The following is a 20196-nucleotide window of genomic DNA, read 5'->3' as shown; positions in this document are numbered from 1 at the left end:
TGATTATTATTACAGCTGTGGTAATTGGGTAACATACTGGAAAGATACAAATAAAAAGTATTGTGATGATTAAGTAAGCATTTCGTTGGATGGCGTATGCCATGTGTATCCCGAATATACGATTAATAAAACTGGAATAATAATAACACAGGGTCATATTCAATCTCTCTTCCCCCCTTCAACCAGTGCTATTATGGTTGGAGTAAATATTACAGGAGCTGATGGTAACACTGTAATGTACTGCATGCTCACAGAAAATTAATGATATATAAATGCATCCAGTAGCTAGCAGCAATTCTCAATTGTTTTTGTGTTAAGTAAGCATTTCGTTGGATGATGTATCTACCAGCTCTCACAGTCTCACATCAGAAGACGTTCATCCATGTTTCTCAAATGTCAAATTGAAGTTGTTCCAAACGTCACATTTTGAAGTATTGAAGGTTAATGCCTTAACTTAACTCCGCATTTTTTAAGTTAGGGGTAAAACCTTTTGAAAGGCTGGTCCCGTATGCGGGATCAACATCCAGCGAAAAATCAGAGCGCCATATTCATAACCTAACCATAACCAAATCTAATACATTTTTTTTCTCAAACATAGGACTATTTTACACCGTTTTATAAATACACTTCTCCTGAATCGAACCACGTTGTCCAATTTCAAAAAGGCTTTACAGCGAAAGCAAAACAATACATTATGTTAGGAGAGTACATCGTCAAAATAGCCACACCGCCATTTTCCGACCAACCACATGCATCACAAATAACCAAAAAAGAGCTAAATGAAGCACTAACCTTTGACAATCTTCATCAGATGACACTCCTAGGACATCATGTTACACAATACATGCATTCTTTTGTTCGATAAAGTTCATATTTATATATAAAAACAGCATTTTACATCAGCGCGTGACGTTCAGAAAATATTTTCCCTCAAATGCATCCGGTGAATCAGCGCTACAATTTACCAAATTACTATTCGAAAACATTTTTTAAATTTAATATTGTCATTCAAAGAATTATAGATTAACATCTCGTGAATGCAACCACATTGCCAGATTAAAAAATAACTTTACAGGGAAATCATACTTTGCAATAAAAGGGGATGCTATGCTCAGAAAAATAGGCTAGGCGATACAGGTTAGCGCCATCTTGGAACCATCTAAAATCAAATATACTATTGTAAATATTCCCTTACCTTTGATTATCTTCATCAGAAGGCACTTCCAGGAATCCCAGGTCCACAACAAATGTAGTTTTGTTCGAAAAAGTTAATAAGTTATGTCCCAATAGCTTCTTCTTGTTAGCGCGTTCCGAAGGCTACTCAAAATGTACTGTAGCGCGTGGGATTAAATATAAAGATTTATGTTATACAACGTTTGAACGAACTTAAATATATTTAAGTTCGTTCAAACGTTGTATAACATAAATCTTTAGGGCCTTTTTCAACCAGAGCTTCAATAATATTCAAGGGGGACGATTGCATTGTCTTACTAAACGTTTCGAAAGGGGAGGGTAGCCATGGGCGCCCGCGTCATAGTAGTAATGGCCCTCCCCCTGTGACCAACTTCCAAAGCCTCTCTTTCGGTCAGTTTGTACCATAGAAGACTCAAACCACTTCGTAAAGACTGGTGACATCTAGTGGAAGCCTTAGGAAGTGCTCAATGAATCCTAACTCACGGTGTGTTTTATAGGCAAAGTGCTGAAGGTGAGTCCACAAATCAGATTTCCACTTCCTGCATGGGATCTGTCTCGGGGTTTTGACTGCCATATGAGTTCTGTTATACTCACAGACACCATTCAAACAGTTTTAGAAACTTTAGAGTGTTTTCTATCCAAATCTACTAATTATATGCATATCCTAGCTTCTGAGTTTGAGTAGGAGGCCGTTTAAAATGGGCACGTATTTTTTTCAAGATTCGCTGTAGCACCCCCTATCCTTAAGGAGCTATGTTCAGGCATTAACTCTAAATTCTTAAGGTTCAGAGGCAGATGCTTACACTCACCCGCCATCCCCGTCCACAACGCCCTAGCAAAATCAAAACCTACTTGAAGGTAACAGAGCTCACCTGTAGCCCCTCGTGGCCGGTTTCAATGTCATCTCCCAACGTTCTCAAACATGGATGGACGTTGAGTACTCACTTGTATCATGGGTGACCTTGCTGAGTGTATACAGTAGGCCTACTATGTGTATCCCGTACATATGACCAGTGGCGATTTTAGCATGTAAATCTTGCTGGGGCAAAAAAATATATATGTGGGATGCATGCCAGCAAAGCCACTACACAACACTAAACAATATATTAATTGCACTAGAACGGTGACAAACTGTGCCCTCAAACTGTTAGGGCCTACATCAAACTTTGTCATCAAAGTCTGGCATTCTCTGAATTTATGGTGGGAACTCAAGGGGGGAAAAAAACAGCCACTCCATTGAATAGCAGGCTGACGTTAGTGGTTTCTTTGCAAAGCTTGCTGTTAGCCACTGATTCCTTCCAAAGGACTCATTGTTGAATTTGCGATTTCCAACTTGTTGTGTAATCTATGTACAATGTAATCTTTATGTACAATTTCTCTTCATTATTTCTCTTCATATGACAAGGAATAAAAAGGATTTGCCAGTAGATTGTCGACTTGATGACAACTGATGATGACTGCTGGCTAAGACTTTGAAAGTAAGATGATCAGTCCAATCAAATCATGTTATAGCTGTGGTCAATGACCTTGAGTGTTCTTGGATGGGCACTTCTAATAACTCTATGGCAGAACCCAAGGGGCAACATTTTTAGAGCTCTAACCTTAGAATTGGGGATGACGTACTGTCTCATGAGTGACAGAAAACTGAGCCAATCAGGCGCAACGCTCTGTATTTTCTGCTGGCTAGCCCCACCACCACAGAAAGCACTGAGCTAGGCTGAAACACCTTCATTTTGGAGCTGCCTTACTCAAGAAAGCAAAAAGGAGACCATGTTAGTATGAGGCTTTTATTAACTCAATTAGATTATTATTTTTTTTGCAAACTGATATGACACATTAATGCCAAAATAACATACATATATATATTTTTTACCTAAAAGTGTGGCACTCAAAACAGGTGGGCCTCTGCCCTGAATGACAGGTTGCCACTGTATATGACTAATAAAACTTGATTAAGTGTAACACAGGGCCATATTCAATCTCTCTTCCCCCCTTCAACCAGTGTTATTATGGTTGGAGTAAATATTACAGGAGCTGATGGTAAGAAATAATATAATGTAACATTTGTTCATGGAAAATCAACTATATATATATAAAATGCATCCAGTAGTTGGCAATTCTCATACTCCAGTCTGTTTACAAACCCCCAAAATAATGACAACAGAAACAAACATTTGATTTTATATTTTCTACAATACACAGACAACATTACAGTAGACCATTCAATTACATGTTATATTATAATAACTTTTTGTTTCCCCAACAAGAGCAAAAAATGACATGGTAAGATTAATCTCACCCGGGCGCACGTGCAGGCATGTTTTGAATCGGCTGAAAGTTGATTGCATTTGATTTGGAACCGGGCTGCCTCACAGAGTGACATAATTAAGCTAACATTTTTACATTTAGAATGAAAGTGTTTTTAGGTATGATGTACATTGAACAAAAATATAAAGTGTCGGTCCCATGTTTCATGAGCTGAAATAAATTATCCCAGAAATGTTCCATACACACACAAAGCTTATTTCTCTCACATTTTGTGCAGACATTTGTTTACATCCCTGTTAGTGAGCATTTTAGCCTTTGTCAAGATGATCCATCCACCTGACAGGTGTGACATATCAACAAGCTGATTAAACAGCATGATCATTACACAAGTGCACCTTGTGCAGGGGACAATAAAAGGCCACTCTAAAATGTGCAGTTTTGTCACAACACAATGCCACAGATGTCTCAAGTTGAGGGAGTGTGCAATTCATGATGGCTGCAGGAATGTCCACCAGAGCTGTTGCCAGAGAATTGAATGTTAATTTCTCTACAATGTAATTCGAACTGGTGAACTGTAACATCAAAATCATTGAAATTGTTGCATGTTGCGTTTATATATTTGTTCAGTATAGTTTGTTGATTAAGACGACATAAAAGTATGTTAAAAATTACCAACCAAGCATATCCAAAATGTTTATTGTTAATGAAATTATTGTAAAAATAATACAGGATATGAGTAAAGTAAGCAATTTATCATAGGAGTAATGGGGTACCCTACAACTGTACTCTAATCAGGGGCGTGGTCCCGTTAAGCCCTGCCTCGCTGTGTGTATCTTTGTGAATGCGGCATTTGTCTGCTGTAGCGCCAATGAGAATGAGAAGAAAATATGGGCAAAGACGACGAGGTGTCAATGTGAAGAAAGAATGGGCTTTGCAAGGGAACGTACCCTTGCCGCATTCAGACCATATTTAAGCAATAAGGTGCGAGGGGGTGTGGTATATGGCCAATAAACCACGGCTAACACTTCGAACACACTGACTGCGTCGTTGCGTTTCGATACACCAGAAGTACATTCATTTCCAATTGAACACTGCGTTTGCCTTGCAGCATTGCGTTGCAGAGGCAGTTGCAGTGCGTTCTATCGAACGTATGCATCAAATTGTATGCGTAGACTTGACAGAAAGTAGCAAAATGTGAATGTTGAATTTTTGTTGCACACATATCCAGTAGAAAAAAATGTGGGATTACATAATAAAAACAGTTTGACTAGAGAATTTCTTTACATTTTTTATTCATTTATTTGCCAAGTATATTATTTATTCGATGACATCCACAAATTAATTGTGAGAGCCTATAATATAATTTCCCTCCAAAATGCAGCTTTGGAGCGAAATGCATAATAGTCAAGATAGCAGAGTCGGCTCTTTCAACAATGAGACCAACGTTGAGGAAGATGGTCTTGGTCGCGCTGTTGAGCCGGGACCATCCCCGCCGAAAGCGCAGGTCTGTGTGGGTCCAGAGATGGTTAAAGTCCCGAAAGCAGGCAGGGGAGCTCCACCGTCTCATTCAAGAGCTTCGACTGTTTGGAGAGGAATTCCGAAGTTACTTTCGTCTGGACCGAAGCCAGTTCGATCACCTGCTCCAGATGGTTGGAGCCAGGATCATCCGGATGGATACCAACTACCGGGAGTCCATCAGCCCAGTTGAACGCCTGGCGATTTGTCTCCGGTAAGATACATTCTAGTACATTTTTTACGCCTTTGATACCATAATTGATTGATATTTGATACATTGTTTGTATGTGCAACCTAGCTAGCTAAAGGGCTCTCTAGTTAATAGTCCCTATTTGACATCAAATGTACTTTTACAGAATGTTCAGTAGGACTATAACTTTTCCCAAAGTTGGTTTCAAATCATTTTTTAATTATGCAATGTTACCAAATGAAAAGAAAATTGGGGTGCCTTCTGCTCTGATGAAGGTAGGCTAGTCTTCTCCAGGACCCATTGTTGTGGGTCACGTTAACTAGCCACATCTAGCACAAGCTCACTACTAAACTGACCTGGCAATCCTACTATCGTGGACACTTGTCTCCAAGCAGCATTTTTTGTGTTTATGTCGCTGTAGCTGTCAGCAGTTGTGTCAAAAAGACACGGTTTTGAGGACACTGCGAAAATGAGTCTCTCCTCCATGTGTCCAACCGCATGCGACCATCTGCAAAAGACACCTGCATCAGTATTGTTGCCTAGCTGCGCAAAATGTTACGTAGCAGTGATGCAATGACACAGTCGGTGTGTTCGAAGCGTAAGGGCTGTTCTTACGCACAACGCAACGCGGGGCGCCTGGATACAGCTCATAGCTGTGGTATATTGGCCATATTCCACAAACCCCGAGGTGCCTTCTTGCTATTATAAAACTGGTTACCAACGTAATTAGAGCAGTAAAAATAAATGATACCCGTGGTATATCACGGCTTTCAGTCAATCAGCATTCAGGGCTCCAACTACCCAGTTTATAATGTAAATTAGAGCCCTGGATGTGTAATGTAATAAGCAATAACGTAATACAAATTACTGCCCGCATATCTTTAAATTTAGTACCCGTTTTCATTTAGCCACACCCTTTGAGCTATGACGCACACCAATAAGATCCGTTCTCTTCAGTGTAAACGGAAGTGAACATTGACCAAGAACCACTTTAGCGTTTTTAATTGTTGTTATTTAGACGTTTATTGACATACTGGAACCAAAACAATTACTCATAACAGCACAGCATCACATACTTACCCCAGGTAGTGTTTAATTTTCGTTGGAGACTGGACTTTGTTAATCGATGTTATCTAGGTTAAGCTAGCTAACAATGGCTAGCTGTATGGTTTTTCACACTCAAATAGCCTCCATTATGGAGGTGCTAGCGAATGCAGCCGTGGCAGAGATCTGTAAAATCGTAGACGACGACTATGCAGTGTTTCGTTTGGAAATGTCTCAAAGCCAGAAAGAAAACAGGGGATTGCGGAGGAAACTACAGCTATTGGAATTGAAGGTGGCACGGGAGCGCGCAGAGCGCGTCCTCGCCAGTCGTCCCAATAGTATCAAGATCCTCGACCGATACAAAGGAATCGCAAGAGGTACATTTTGCAGAAGGCCGAGGGTGCGTGACATGTAGCCCTGTTCGCTTCTGAGCATGTGTGACTTTAGATGCGTTAACCACATGGTTAACCTGAATTGGGTCTTGGTCGGTTTTTGGATACTATGCAAAACTTATTCCCCTGATTTACTTAGCTTGCACAAAGACACCATTTCATAATTTATAACCATATTTTTGATTTACTGCATTTCCTATTATTTACTCAATTAAAACAATGTGACGCATGGAACATAATCAATCAATCTATAAATATTATATCAAGAAGTTATGGGAAGGGTTAGCTTACATCCTTGCCAATTCTAGACAGTGGCAAAATTGTATTGGTGAACAATATAGCATTGAGCATTGACAGTAGCAAACCTAACCATCTCTTTTCCCCCAATCACTCTCTCAGGTGAAGGACATCTCACTGGAGGCCACAGGAGCTTTGTGAAGCCAGTGGGACACAATACATGGAGAGATGACCAACCAATAACTATTGATGAGGGGAGTGGAACCTCAACCCAGCACATTATCATGATAGAGGTTAGTGTAATAGTGTTGCATAAAAAACTACAGTCACTTTGTAAATAAAATCTGGCCCGTTTATTTCAGAAAGGCTCCCCTCAGCTATTCACTTGCTTACATGTAAATCCTAATTTGTTTGCCATATTGGAGCTTGTCGCGACTTCACTACGACATTGTTATCCAATTCTACTAATTTCTATTCATTCTACTCCAGTAATAACCTCTCTTCTTGTGCCAGTCTGCAGAAGCTGCAGGTCATGGAGGATTGTCTCTGGTGAAACAAGAGAGGACTGAAGAAGAGGACCCACGACACAGCAGAAGCATCCATACTGGTGTAACGTCTGGAGTGGCGCCCCCTGTAGCCACGGAGGACCTATCCACCGCTGCTGCGACCCAGCCCAGGACACGATGCAGCATCACGGAGGTCAGTGGAACGCTGAACGCCGTACTCAAGTCAGACACAGATACTTCAACTGTAACACAAAGGCTTTTACAAGACGGATCATCTGACCACAGGTCAGACCCAGAGAGACTGGGGCCGGGGAGACTGGGCTGTACTCCTGCTACCGGCTCAGAGTATTTACTTTACGGTAATCGAAGCCCGAGGACGGTTCATTCCCATCGGGACTCAGGTGACGCGTTAGACACTGGTAATGATCCGTCTTGTTCTTACACTACAGAGATGGACCCTGGCAACATATCCTTGGGTTTAGAGACACAGACTGATCTGTCTACAGGGGACTGGAACCGGTACAGTAGTAGTGTATACTCTGAAGGGTGCCTAGATAAGAAAGGGGAGGTTATAGTTGTAGATGATGGGACTGTGAAAGTGGAGGGCGACGCTCCTCCCACATGGAATGCAGATAGTCACCTAGGAGACAGACACTCACAGGGCAGAGATTTCTTAGATTACAGCGAAAGCTTAGAGACAAATCCAAATGTCACAACCAACTCCTCTTTACACACGCTCAGAGATCGCGACCCAGTGTCCATGTCGTTGGGGCCTTCTGATTCACACGGCCATGTCCTTTTCGATCAGGTATTGAACTCAAACGACACAACTAGAGCCCAGGCTCAGGGAGGGGGAGCAACATCAGGCAATAGTAAAGAGAAACGATTCTTCTGCATGTTCTGTAACAAAGGCTTCAGCTGCCCCCAGAAAGTGGAGATCCACCAGAGGGTCCACACAGGGGTGAAACCCTTCAGCTGTACCCAGTGTCACATGCGCTTCGCCCAGGCTGGTGACCTGAAGAGGCACCATAGGGTCCACACAGGGGTAAAACCTTTCAGCTGTACCCAGTGTCACATGCGCTTTGCCCAGGCTGGTGACCTGAAGAGGCACCAGAGGGTCCACACAGGGGAGAAACCGTTCGGCTGTCACCTGTGCCGTGCTAGTTTCTCCCACTCATCCAGCCTGAAGAGGCACCAGAGGGTCCACACAGGGGAGAAGCATACAGCTGCCCCCAGTGCGAGAAGAGGTTCTCCCACCAGCACCATCTGAAGATGCACCTGAAGGTCCACACGGGAGAGAGGCCATTCGCCTGTACGCACTGCAGGAAGAGGTTCTCAGAGAGCCCATTCAATGCGTGGGTGGTTTGAATAAAAAAATATAAAACATTTTGGGAGGGGGCATTGAAATCACTAAAACCAAATGGGAACTGTGTAGGAATAATAATGGAGCTACATTTATGGACTCCTCACTCATGTCCAGCTTGCTAACAGGCATCGAAACGAAATCTAAACAGTTGTGGAGCATCGATTTATTTATTTTTAAAAGGGGAATAATGGCAAATCATTGTTTGACTGTCTGTCAAAGGGAGAGAGAGCTAGAGCCAGAGCTACATCACCATAGCTACTGATGCATGCATGTTATTGAAATGTGATTAATGCTCACTGTCCAATTTTTCATTGGGGTAGATCAAATGTGTTATTATTACATGTATTATAAGCCTACATTTACAAAATCGGTAGACTAATGACAATTATTTACAAAATGATGTAGGCGATTTCGTTTGTAAGCCAGGGCCAAATTGCCTTCCTCAAGCGAGAAAGATAATGTGGTAATGCAGGCTAATTTTATGCAATGGAAAAGCATTTTAATACCCGTGCATCAAATACCCTACTCCTCGAAAGTCATGTATTGATTATACACTGAGTTTACAAAACATTAGGGACACCTACTCTTTCCATGACATAGACTGACCAGGTGAAAGCGATGATCCCTTATTGATGTTACTTGTTAAATACACTTCAATCAGTGTCGATGAAGGGGAGAAGAAGTATTTTTAAGCCTTGAGACATGGATTGTGTATGTGTGCCATTCAGAGGGTGAAGGCAGATACATGGAATTATTTTTATTTTGTTGGATGGTTGGCATTACAAATGTAAGCAGATATTTTCTTATCTAAAATGTGGGTGAAACCTTTCTTCTGTATACATTTGTCAAGCTTGTTATGTGTTGTTTCACGCACAGGACCCTCGTCTGAATGGACTTGTGCTTGGTAAAAACAGACTATTTAGGCAATAAGGCCTGAGGTGTGATATATGGTCAATATACCACGGCTAAGGGCTGTTCTTATGCACAACGCAAAGCTGAGTGCCTGGACACAGCCCTTAGCCGTGGTATATTGGCCATATACCACAAACCCCGAGGTGCCTTATTGCTATTATAAACTGGTTACCAACGTAATTAGAGCAGTAAATATAAATGTTTTGTCATACCCATGGTATACAGCTGTCAGCCAATCAGCATTCAGGACTCGAACCACCCAGTTTATAATGCACAATATATTACAACAAAATACACCAACGACATCAGTTAGGAGATAAAGGTTGTGAGCACAGTGTTTCTGATCAGATCAACAATTATATTCTAATGTACAGTGCCTTCGGAAAGTATTCAGACCCCTTGACTTTTTCCACATTTTGTTACTTCAGCTTTATTCAAAAATGGATTAAGTAAAAAAACACTCTTCAGCAATCTACACACAATAACCCATAATGACAAAGCAAAAACAGCTAATTATATTTTGCAAATGTATTAAAAATAAAAAATATTCATAAGTATTCAGACCCTTTGCTATAAGACTCGAAATTGAGCTCAGGTGCATCCTGTTTCCATTGATCATCCTTGAGATGTTTCTACAACAGGATTGGAGTCCACCTGTGGTAAATTCAAATGATTGGACATGATTAGGAAAGGCACACAACTGTCTATATAAGGTCCCACAGTTGACAGTGCATGTCAGAGCAAAAACCAAGCCATGAGGTCGAAGGAATTGTCCGTAGAGCCCAGAGACAGAATTGCATCGAAGCACAGATCTGGGGAAGGGTATCAAAACATTTCTTCAGCATTGAAGGTCCCAAGAACACAGTGGCCTCCATAATTCTTAAATGGAACGAGTTTGGAACCACCAAGACTCTTCCTAGAGATGCCCGCTTGGCCAAACTGAGCAATCGGGGGAGAAGGGCCTTGGTCAGGTAGGTGACCAAGAACCCGATGGTCACTCTGACAGAGCTCTAGAGTTCCTCTGTGGAGATTGGAGAACCTTCCAGAAGTCATCTCTGCAGCACTCCACCAATCAAGCGTTTACGGTAGAGTGGCCAGACGGAAGCCACTGCTCAGTAAAAGCCCGCTTTGAGTTTGCCAAAAGGCCCCTAAAGACTCTCGGACCATGAGAAACAAGATTCTCTGGTCTGATGAAACCAAGATTGAAGTCTTTGGCCTGAATGCCAAGCGTCACACCTGGAGGAAACCTGGCACCATCCCTACGACGAAGCATGGTAGTGGCAGCATCATGCTGTGGGGAAGTTTTTTAGCAGCAGGGACTGGGAGACTAGTCGGTATCGAGGCAAAGATGAACGGGGCAAAGTACAGAGAGATCCTTGATGAAAACCTGCTCCAGAGCACTCAGGACCTCAGACTGGGGCGAAGATTCACCTTCCAACAGGACAACAACCCTAAGCACACAGCCAAGGCAACGCATGAGTGGCTTTGGGTCAAGTCTCTGAATGTCCTTGAGCGGCCCAGCCAGAGCCCGGACTTGAACGCAATCGAACATCTCTGGAGAGACCTGAAAATAGCCATGCAGAAAAGCTCCCCATCCAACCTGACAGTGCTTGAGAGGATCTGCAGAGAAGAATGGGAGAAACTCCCCAAATAAAGGTATGCCAAGCTTGTAGCGTCATACCCAAGAAGACTCGAGGCTGTAATCGCTGCCAAAGGTGCTTCAACAAAGTACTGAGTAAATTACATTTTTTATAAATGTTCAAAAATATTTAATACATTTTAGAATAAGGCTGTAACATAACAAAATGTGGAAAAAGTCAAGGGGTCTGAATAAGTTCCAAGTGCACTGTATTTGTGTGGCTACGATGTCATCTTTAGAGCACAGCATTTTCTGCTTGGTTTCCCGAAAAATGCATTGAAAGAAATTTAATAGGCTACTACCGACGTCTGATGATGCTTCTAACAATATAGTAAAAGGCGTGTTGTGTTGGGTGATGTGCTAAAGTCTGATGTAGGCTATTTTGAACACTGCCGGTGTGTTTGAGTTGTCCCCTCTCAGAAAAGGTAAAATTGCAACCCACAACCCAAATTTATCACTAACATTTCTCAATCGTTTGGGCTTCCTGAATTTAGTATGTTTGCTGATAACATTTATTATTATCGTAGATTTGCGTTATTCTACAAAGTTATATCTTAAGTTACCTTAACCTGGTAACGTAACTCTTGCTCTACCGCTGCCTCTCTCTCCCTGAATGAGAAAGGTGTACACTTTGACGGACAGTCCAACAATGAGTCAGAAATGTTTACGGTTTAAGACACATTTTCTAAATGTGCTGTTATTCCCCTTTAAGAGTAGCCCACTGACCTCTGTGAAGACTGAATGCGGCCTGTGGGGCAAAATGAGTTTGACTATAGGCTATATGATGTTCACAAATGCCTATTTCATTACTTATTTTTATCCCAAGACACTTTTAATGAGAAAATGTATGCAGTTTATCAAGTTCATGATGATTTTTTGTTGTTGAGGTATGTGTGGTTTTCATATGGTGTATTTAACATTTGTTTACGTTTAATAAACACAAAATTAGACTTTTCATTCTAAGACTAATTGAGACTCTTTAGTATACATCACATCAAGGCTCGTGTCCACAAAGCATATCAGAAAAGGTCCTAGGAATTCTGGAGAAAAAAAACTCCCAGCTCAGAGTGTTTTAGGATGACGTTAAGACACTGCTCAGACAAACTCTGAGCCAGGAGTAAAATCCACTCATAAAAGTTTCTCAGCTGGTAATCTGAACAGTTTGAGGTACCGTAAAGGAAAGACAGTGATGACGACGCCCATTGACATTTTTGCAAATTAAGGGGAATAATTGCGTTGAGGTATCGCCCGCTGTGAACTCTATAGCATGCTTCAGACAACCATAGTGAATGTGACTGTACATCAAATGTTGCGATGGTAAAACGTTTGATAGAATTTTCACCTGACTTTGCCTTCTCTTAATTATCGCCTAATATGTTGGCATGCATAACCTTTTTTTAAATTTTTTACTATATTTTTATTGTTGACAACATGACCGTTAGATCAGCACACTCGTCACTCCCGTTTAACAACTCTAAATTGCTTTGGCACAGTAGGAATCAAGTCACTTGCCGATAATGTTGCATCCAACATTTTAAAGGTCTATTTTAATTAAACACAATCAAATGTAACATAAGCCCTAGATGCCTTCAATTGCCCAATTTATGGGCATGACCAATTTAGACATGTTTTTAACAATGTGTTATTGCGCTTCAAAGGGATAACTTGAAATAACATAATGTAGGTAATGAAATAATCCAAAGAAAAACAGGTTTATTTATTATGTGAAATATGCCTAATTTGAATTCATTGTCAAAGGTGCAAGATATACTGTTGCATGTAGGTCTGGATTATTTATGGACTGATCACATGGCAGTATCAAAACATTCTTTCAACAACTCCAAAGTAATTGCATGTGGCACAGGAAACACTGACTCGCTGCATTGTTGTATTACCAAGACACCTGCTGGTAACTCTTAACTGGTTAGGACAGCTCAAGAGGTCTCCTAAATATCTGTCAACTAGGTGTGACTCTTGTGACTAAAGAGGCTTCATGCATAGCTTCTATTTTGACCCATTAGAGTAGGAGTAAACTCCCACTGGGCACAGACGTCTATTCCATGTTGGTTCAGACGTGGAAACAACGTTGATTCAACCAGTGTCTCTATTCTCAACATATTCTGCATACACCTAACAACACTTTATTACCAATCACTTAATTATAAATAAATATACCTAGTGTCAAGTAATCAAATCAACTAACATGTTTTCAATCTCTCATTACCCAATCAGAAAATGCTCCATAGCTAACCCTACAGCAGGGTGCTCATATCAGATTTCTTGATCCAACATCCTCTCACTCTGTATCTCTTACAGTCAGTAGACACGGAGGATGGGAAGCCTGATCTGCTGCTGGTCAAAGAGGAGACAATAGAAGATGAACCAGAGAGCATTGATCTGCTGAGTGGAGTAAAGATGGGGGAGCAAGGTAAGGGATACATACATATAGCCTACATACAGTAATAGATCTTCAATGAGAATAGTGATGCACCTGGCTATAGTTTTTTTCTTCATTCATAAAATTAAATCAATGCAACTTATGTTGACATACAAAAACACACATTATAATGTATGAACTTGACCAGATAATTGACAAAAAATAAACTGTAGAGTTCTCTGCCATGTTTGTAATGTCTATTTTGTAACCTCTTCATGCAGGTGATTGGCTGGAGGCTAACAGAGGAGACTGGGCAGCCATCTTTGATTCCTAGACCCAGACCGATGCAGTCAAGTGCCCAGAGGACAACATCACTGAGCAGGCAATGGACCAGAGGCGACATAGTGGAGGTCAGTGGATGGGACAAAGTCCTGGGGGACGACACTGTTAACCACAACCAGAAACAGACAGTCGAACACAAAACAACATCCAAACTTAGTCTCCATGACAACAGACTGGCTGTGACCAGGGCAAGGCGTAGATTTGGTCTGCAGGGACGGGGAGGTGTCCGTATGCGGCAGGAGAGGACAGACACAGACTCGGCTAGCGATGCTCCGTCCTGCTCCTATAGTTGTGATTCAGAGAGACTGATGGAGCCTCAGGTTAACCCCCCAACAGGTGCTGCCTTCAGCCTGCCTTCTATAGGATCTATAAACTGGAACATGGACCCTAAGCCAACACAGACACTTCCTGGCCTTCGTCCTCCTCACACTCTCCTTATGTTAAATTATACCTCAGAAAATGTCGGCGTCTCAACACTAAATGGCTACACAAGCCCATTGAGAAATGACAGTAGTAGAGATGGAATCAGTAACGTTAGAAGCGCCAAAGTGAAGCACTTCAGTTTTCCCAAACAGATGGAGGTGGTTTTCCCAAACAGCTCTACCAGAGGATGCACACGGTGGAGAAACTCTTCAGCTGCCACCTGTGCCGGGCCAGTTTCTCCCACGTCCAACCTGAAAAGGGCTCAGGGTTCACACAGGAGAGAAACCCTACAGCTGCCCCCAGTGTGAGAAGAGGTTCAGAAGGCACCTGAAGGTCCACACAGGACATGTACGCACTGCGGGAAGACGTTCTCAAAAAGGTGCTACCTCAGGATACACCAGCAGAAAATGCACACGGCCCATCTATAGAGTATAGTGACATGTAATGTAGTACTAGTTAGTTTGTTTGTAGTTAATTCTGTTGATTTTGGCTGTATAGGGAACTTCAACTGGATGAAGTGAACTGAGGAAAGAATTAGTATGAGGCAGAGTAGATATGGTGATGTTTGGTTCGATGGTGCCTGTAAAAATGCTGATATGTTGATACTGGTGTCAGCGCTGGAAAAAGTACCCAAAGGTCATGTGTTAGTAAAAGTAAAGATACCTTAATAGAAAATGACTCAAGTAAAAGTGAAAGTCACCCAGTAAAAGTACAAAAGTATTTGGTTTTAAATATACTTAAGTATCAAAAGTAAATGTACAGGGCCTCCTGAGTGGCGCAGCGGTCTAAGGCACTGCATCGCCATGCTAGAGGCGTCACTACAAACCCAGGCTGTATCACAACCGGCCGTGATTGGGAGTCCCATAGGGCGGTGCACAATTGGCCCAGTGTCGTCCGGGTTAGGGGAGGGTTTGCCTGGGGTAGGCTGTCATTGTAAAATAAGAATTTATTCTTAAACTAACTTGTGCTCATCGTGCTCTAGCGACTCCTTGTCGCGGTCAGGGCGCCTGCAGGCTGATCTCTGTCATCAGTTGAACAGTGTTTCCTCCGACATATTGGTGCGGCTGGCTTCCAGGTTAAGCGGGCAGGTGTTAAGAAGCGCAGTTTGGCGGGTCATGTTTCAGAGGACGCATGACTCGACCTTCGTCTCCCGAGCCCGTTAGGGAGTTGCAGCGATGAGACAAGATCTAAATTGTGCATTTATGTTTACTGTGTCCACCAGATCAGAGGCAGTAGGGATGACCAGGGATTCTCGAAGTGCATGAGGAACATTTTCCTGTCCTGCTAAGCATTCAAAACGTATGAGTACTTTTGGGTGTCAAGGAAAATGTATGGAGTAAAAAGTACATTATTTTCTTTAGGAATGTATTGAAGTAAAAGTTGTCCATAATATGAATAGTAAAGTATAGATGCCCCATAAAATTACTTAAGTACTTTACACCACTGACTGGTGTTTTATAGTGAGATAAGGATAGTAGTGAAGGTGTGTGTAACCTTTTCCAAAGTATTCTAAAATGCATTGTATCAAAGCTAGGGTACCAGATTTACAGAAAAGTTTTTATTTTTATCACGTATAGTCCCTTATGTGAGTGTATGACCCTTTTGTTGAAATTAAATACAAAATTGACTTTTTTTGGGGCTGTATCATTTGTTTCTCTTATCTCAATCAGCTCCTAGTGGCCAGGGACGTTAATGCAGGGAAACTTAAATCCTTTTTACCTAATTTCTATCAGCATATTAAATGTACAACCAGAGGGAAAACAACTCTAGACCACCTTTACTCCAAACACAGAGACACGTAAAAAGCTCTCCCTCACCCTCCATTTGGCTAATCTAAACATAATTCTATCCTCCTGATTCCTGCTTACAAGCTAAAATTGAAGCAGGAAGCACCAGTGACTCGGTCAATAAAAAAAAGTGGTCAGATAAAGCAGATGCTAAGCTACTGGACTGTTTTGCTAGCACAGATTGGAATATGTGCTAGCAACATCAGTAACTGGCTTCATCAATAAATGCATTGATGATGTCGTCCCCACAGTGACTGTACGTACATACCCCAACCAGAAGCCATGGATTAAAGGCAACATGCGCTAAAGGAGCGGGACTCTAACCCGGAAGCTTATAAGAAATCCTGCTATGCCCTCCGACGAATCATCAAACAGGCAAAGCATCAATACAGGACTAAGATCGAATCATACTACACCGGCTTCGACGCTCGTCGGATGTGGCAGGGCTTGCAAACTACTACAGACTACCAGGGGAAGCACAGCCGAGAGCTGCCCAGTGACACAAGCCTACCAGACGAGCTAAATTACTTCTATGCTCGCTTCGAGGCAAGTAACGCTGAAACATGCACGAGAGCATCAGCTGTTCCAGACGACTGTGTGATCACGCTCTCCGCAGCCGATGTAAGACCTTAAACAGGTCAACATTCACAAGGCCGCAGGGCCAGACGGATTACCAGGATGTGCACTCCGAGCATGCGCTGACCAACTGGCAAGTGTCTTCACTGACATTTTCAACCTGTCCCTGTCTGAGTCTGTAATACCAACATGTTTCAAGCAGACCACCATAGCCCCTGTGCCCAAGAACACTAAGGTAACCTGCCTAAATGACTACTGACCCATAGCACTCACGTCTGTAGCCATGAAGTGCTTTGAAAGGCTAGTCATGGCTCACATCAACACTATTTTCCCAGAAACCCTAGACCCACTCCAATTTTCATACTGCCCCAACAGATCCACAGATGATGCAATCTCTATTGCACTCCACACTGCCCTTTCACGCCTGGTCAAAAGGAACACCTATGTGAGAATGCTATTCATTGACTACAGCTCAGCGTTCAACACCATAGTGCCCTCGAAGCTCATCACTAAGCTAAGGACCCTGGAACTAAACACCTCCCTCTGCAACTGGATCCTGGACTTCCTGACGGGCCGCCCCCAGGTGGTAAGGGTAGGTAACAACACATCCGCCACGCTGATCCTCAACACGGGGGCCCCTCAGGTGCGTGCTCAGTACCCTCCTGTACTCCTTGTTCACTCATGACTGCACGGCCAGGCACGACTCCAACACCATCATTAAGTTTGCCGATGACACAACAGTGGTAAGCCTGATCACCAACAATGACGAGACAGCATATAGGGACGAGGTCAGAGACCTGGCCGTGTGGTGCCAGAATAACAACCTCTCCCTTAACGTGATCAAGACTAAGAAGATGATTGTTGACTACAGGAAAATGAGGACCGAGCACGCCCCCATTCTCATCGACGGGGCTGTAGTGGAGCAGGTTGAGAGCTTCAAGTTTCTTGGCGTCCACATCACCAACAAACTAACATGGTCCAAGCACATCAAGACAGTCGTGAAGAGTGCATGACAAAACCTATTCCCCTTCAGGAGACTGAAAATATTTGGTATGGGTCCTCAGATCCTCAAAAGGTTCAACAGCTGCACCATCGAGAGCATCCTAACTAATTGCATCACTGCCTGGTATGGGAACTGCTCGGCCTCCGACCGCAAGGCACTACAGAGGGTAGTGCGTATGGCCCAGTACATCACTGGGGCCAAACTTCCTGCCATCCAGGACCTCTATACCAGGCAGTGTCAGAGGAAGGCCCTAAAAATTGTCAAAGACTCCAACCACCCAAGTCATAGACTGTTCTCTCTGCTAACGCATGGCAAGCGGTACCGGAGCGCCAAGTCTAGGTCCAAGAGGCTTCTAAACAGCTTCTACCCCCAAGCCATAAGACTACTGAACATCTAATCAAATGGCTACCTAGACTATCCCCTCTTTTACGCTGCTGCTACTCTCTGTTATTATCTATGCATAAATCCCTTTATTAACTCTACCCACATGTATACATTTCCTCAACTAACCGGTGGCCCCGCACATTGACTCTGTACCAGTACCCCCTGTATATACAGTTGAAGTCGGAAGTTTACATACACTTAGGTTGGAGTCATTAAAACTCGTTGTTCAACCACTCCACAAATTTCTTGTTAACAAACTATAGTTTTGGCAAGTCGGTTAGGACATCTACTTTGTGCATGACACAACAAATTTTTCTAACAACTGTTTACAGACAAATTATTTCACTTATAATTCACAGTATCACAATTGATGTTGGTCAGAACTTTACATACACTAAGTTGACTGTGCCTTTAAACAGCTTGGGAAATTCCAGAAAATGATGTCATGGCTTTAGAAGCTTCTGTTTGGCTAATTTACATAATTTGAGTCAATTGGAGGTGTACCTGTGGATGTATTTCAAAGCCTACCTTCAAACTCAGTGCCTCTTTGCTTGACTTCATAGGAAAAACAAAAGAAATCAGCCAAGACCTCAGAAAAAAATGTGTAGACCTCCACAAGTCTGGTTCATCCTTGGGAGCAATTTTCAAATGCCTGAAGGTACCACGTCCATCTCTACAAACAATAGGACGCAAGTATAAACACCATGGGACCACGCGGCCATCATACTGCTTAGAAAGGAGACACGTTCTGTCTCCTAGAGATGAATGTACTTTGGTGCGAAAAGTACAAATCAATCCCAGAACAACAGCAAAGGATCTTGTGAAGATGCTGAAGGAAACAGGTACAAAAATATCTATATCCACAGTACAACGAGTCCTATATCGACATAACCTGAAAGGCCACTCAGCAAGTAAGAAGCCACTGCTCCAAAACCGCCATAAAAATGCCAGACTACGGTTTGCAACTGCACATGGGGACAAAGATCGTACTTTTTTGAGAAATGTCCTCTGGTCTGATGAAACAAAAATAGAACTGTTTGGCCATAATGACCATCGTTATGTTTGGAGGAAAAAGGGGAGGCTTGCAAGCCGAAGAACCCTATCCCAACTGTGAAGCACGGGGGTGGCAGCATCATGTTGTCGGGATGCTTTGCTGCAGGAGGGTCTGGTGCACTTCACAAAATAGATGGCATCATGAGGCAGGGAAAATGATGTGGATATATTGAAGCAACATCTCAAGACATCAGTCAGGAAGTTAAAGCTTGGTCGCAAATGGGTCTTCCAAATGGACAATGACCCCAAGTACACTTCCAAAGTTGTGGCAAAATGGCTTAAGGACAACAAAGTCAAGGTATCGGAGTGGCCATCACAAAGCCCTGACCTCATCCTATAGACAATTTGTGGGCAGACCTGAAAAAGCGTGTGTGAACAAGGAGGCCTACAAACCTGACTCAGTTACACCAGCACTGTCAGGAGGAATGGGCCAAAATTCACCCAACTTATTGTGGGAAGCTTGTGGAAGGTTACCCAAAACGTTTGACCCAAGTTAAACAATTTAAAGGCAATGCTACCAATTACTAATTGAGTCTATGTAAACTTCTCACCCACTGGGAATGTGATGAAAGAAATAAAAGCTGAAATAAATAAATCACACTCTACTATTATTCTGACATTTCACATTCTTAAAATAAAGCGGTGATCCTAACTGACCTAAGACAGGATTATTTTTACTAGGATTAAATGTCAGGAATTGTGAAACTGAGTTTAAATGTATTTGGCTAAGGTGTATGTAAACTTCCGACTTCAACTGTAGCCTCGCTATTGTTATTTTACTGCTGCTCTTATTATTTATTACTTTTATTTCTTTTTTTTGTGGTATTTTTCTTAACTGCATTGTTGGTTTGTAAGTAAGCAATTCACTGTAAGGTTGTTGTATTCGGGCGCATGTGACAAATACAATTTGATTTGATTTACCTAATTCTTGAATCAACACATGGAAAAAAATATATAACGATAAACTCCAATGGCTCCATATTTTTAG

At 42.3% G+C, this 20196-nt stretch overlaps 2 protein-coding genes and 1 long non-coding RNA gene across 5 annotated transcripts in view; 2 read left to right on the top strand and 1 right to left on the bottom strand.

The window, feature by feature from the left end:
• LOC106610077 (uncharacterized) overlaps positions 1 to 20196 on the top strand; it is an 88768-nt gene that overhangs the window by 27069 nt on the left and 41503 nt on the right. The window lies entirely within an intron of this gene.
• LOC145881474 (uncharacterized) lies at positions 4738 to 6551 on the bottom strand. Its single transcript, XR_014392997.1, has 2 exons — positions 6248 to 6551; positions 4738 to 5675 (listed from the first exon to the last, which is right to left on the bottom strand). It is a non-coding gene; the product is annotated as an uncharacterized LOC145881474 (long non-coding RNA).
• Positions 6321 to 14110, top strand: LOC145850147 (uncharacterized). 3 transcript variants are annotated; one of them, XM_082978199.1, is made up of 5 exons: positions 6321 to 6588; positions 7003 to 7133; positions 7354 to 7539; positions 13580 to 13691; positions 13922 to 14110. In XM_082978199.1, exons 1-5 carry the CDS (start codon positions 6321 to 6323, stop codon positions 13972 to 13974), a joined length of 750 nt encoding a protein of 249 aa, XP_082834325.1. In that variant the 3' UTR covers positions 13975 to 14110. The 3 variants fall into 3 exon arrangements, with proteins under 3 accessions (XP_082834325.1, XP_045579128.2, XP_082834324.1); XM_045723172.2 differs by lacking the exons at positions 13580 to 13691; positions 13922 to 14110 and having other exon boundaries at positions 7354 to 12220; XM_082978198.1 differs by lacking the exons at positions 13580 to 13691; positions 13922 to 14110 and having other exon boundaries at positions 6362 to 6611; positions 7354 to 12220.

The sequence above is a fragment of the Salmo salar genome, chromosome 08 (assembly GCF_965601325.2).
Source record: "Salmo salar chromosome 08, fSalSal1, whole genome shotgun sequence".
Lineage (NCBI taxonomy): Eukaryota > Metazoa > Chordata > Actinopteri > Salmoniformes > Salmonidae > Salmo > Salmo salar.
This window is presented reverse-complemented; position numbering and strand designations above follow the sequence as displayed.

What these genes read in the sequence shown, in the direction of transcription:
- LOC145850147 (XM_045723172.2), top strand. Translation starts at nt 6,321, where the DNA reads ATGGCTAGCTGTATGGTTTTTCACACTCAAATAGCCTCCATTATGGAG. An exon ending in ATACAAAGGAATCGCAAGAG is followed by an intron (nt 6,589 to 7,002) that starts GTACATTTTGCA and finishes TCACTCTCTCAG; the next exon opens with GTGAAGGACATCTCACTGGA. An exon ending in AGCACATTATCATGATAGAG is followed by an intron (nt 7,134 to 7,353) that starts GTTAGTGTAATA and finishes TTCTTGTGCCAG; the next exon opens with TCTGCAGAAGCTGCAGGTCA.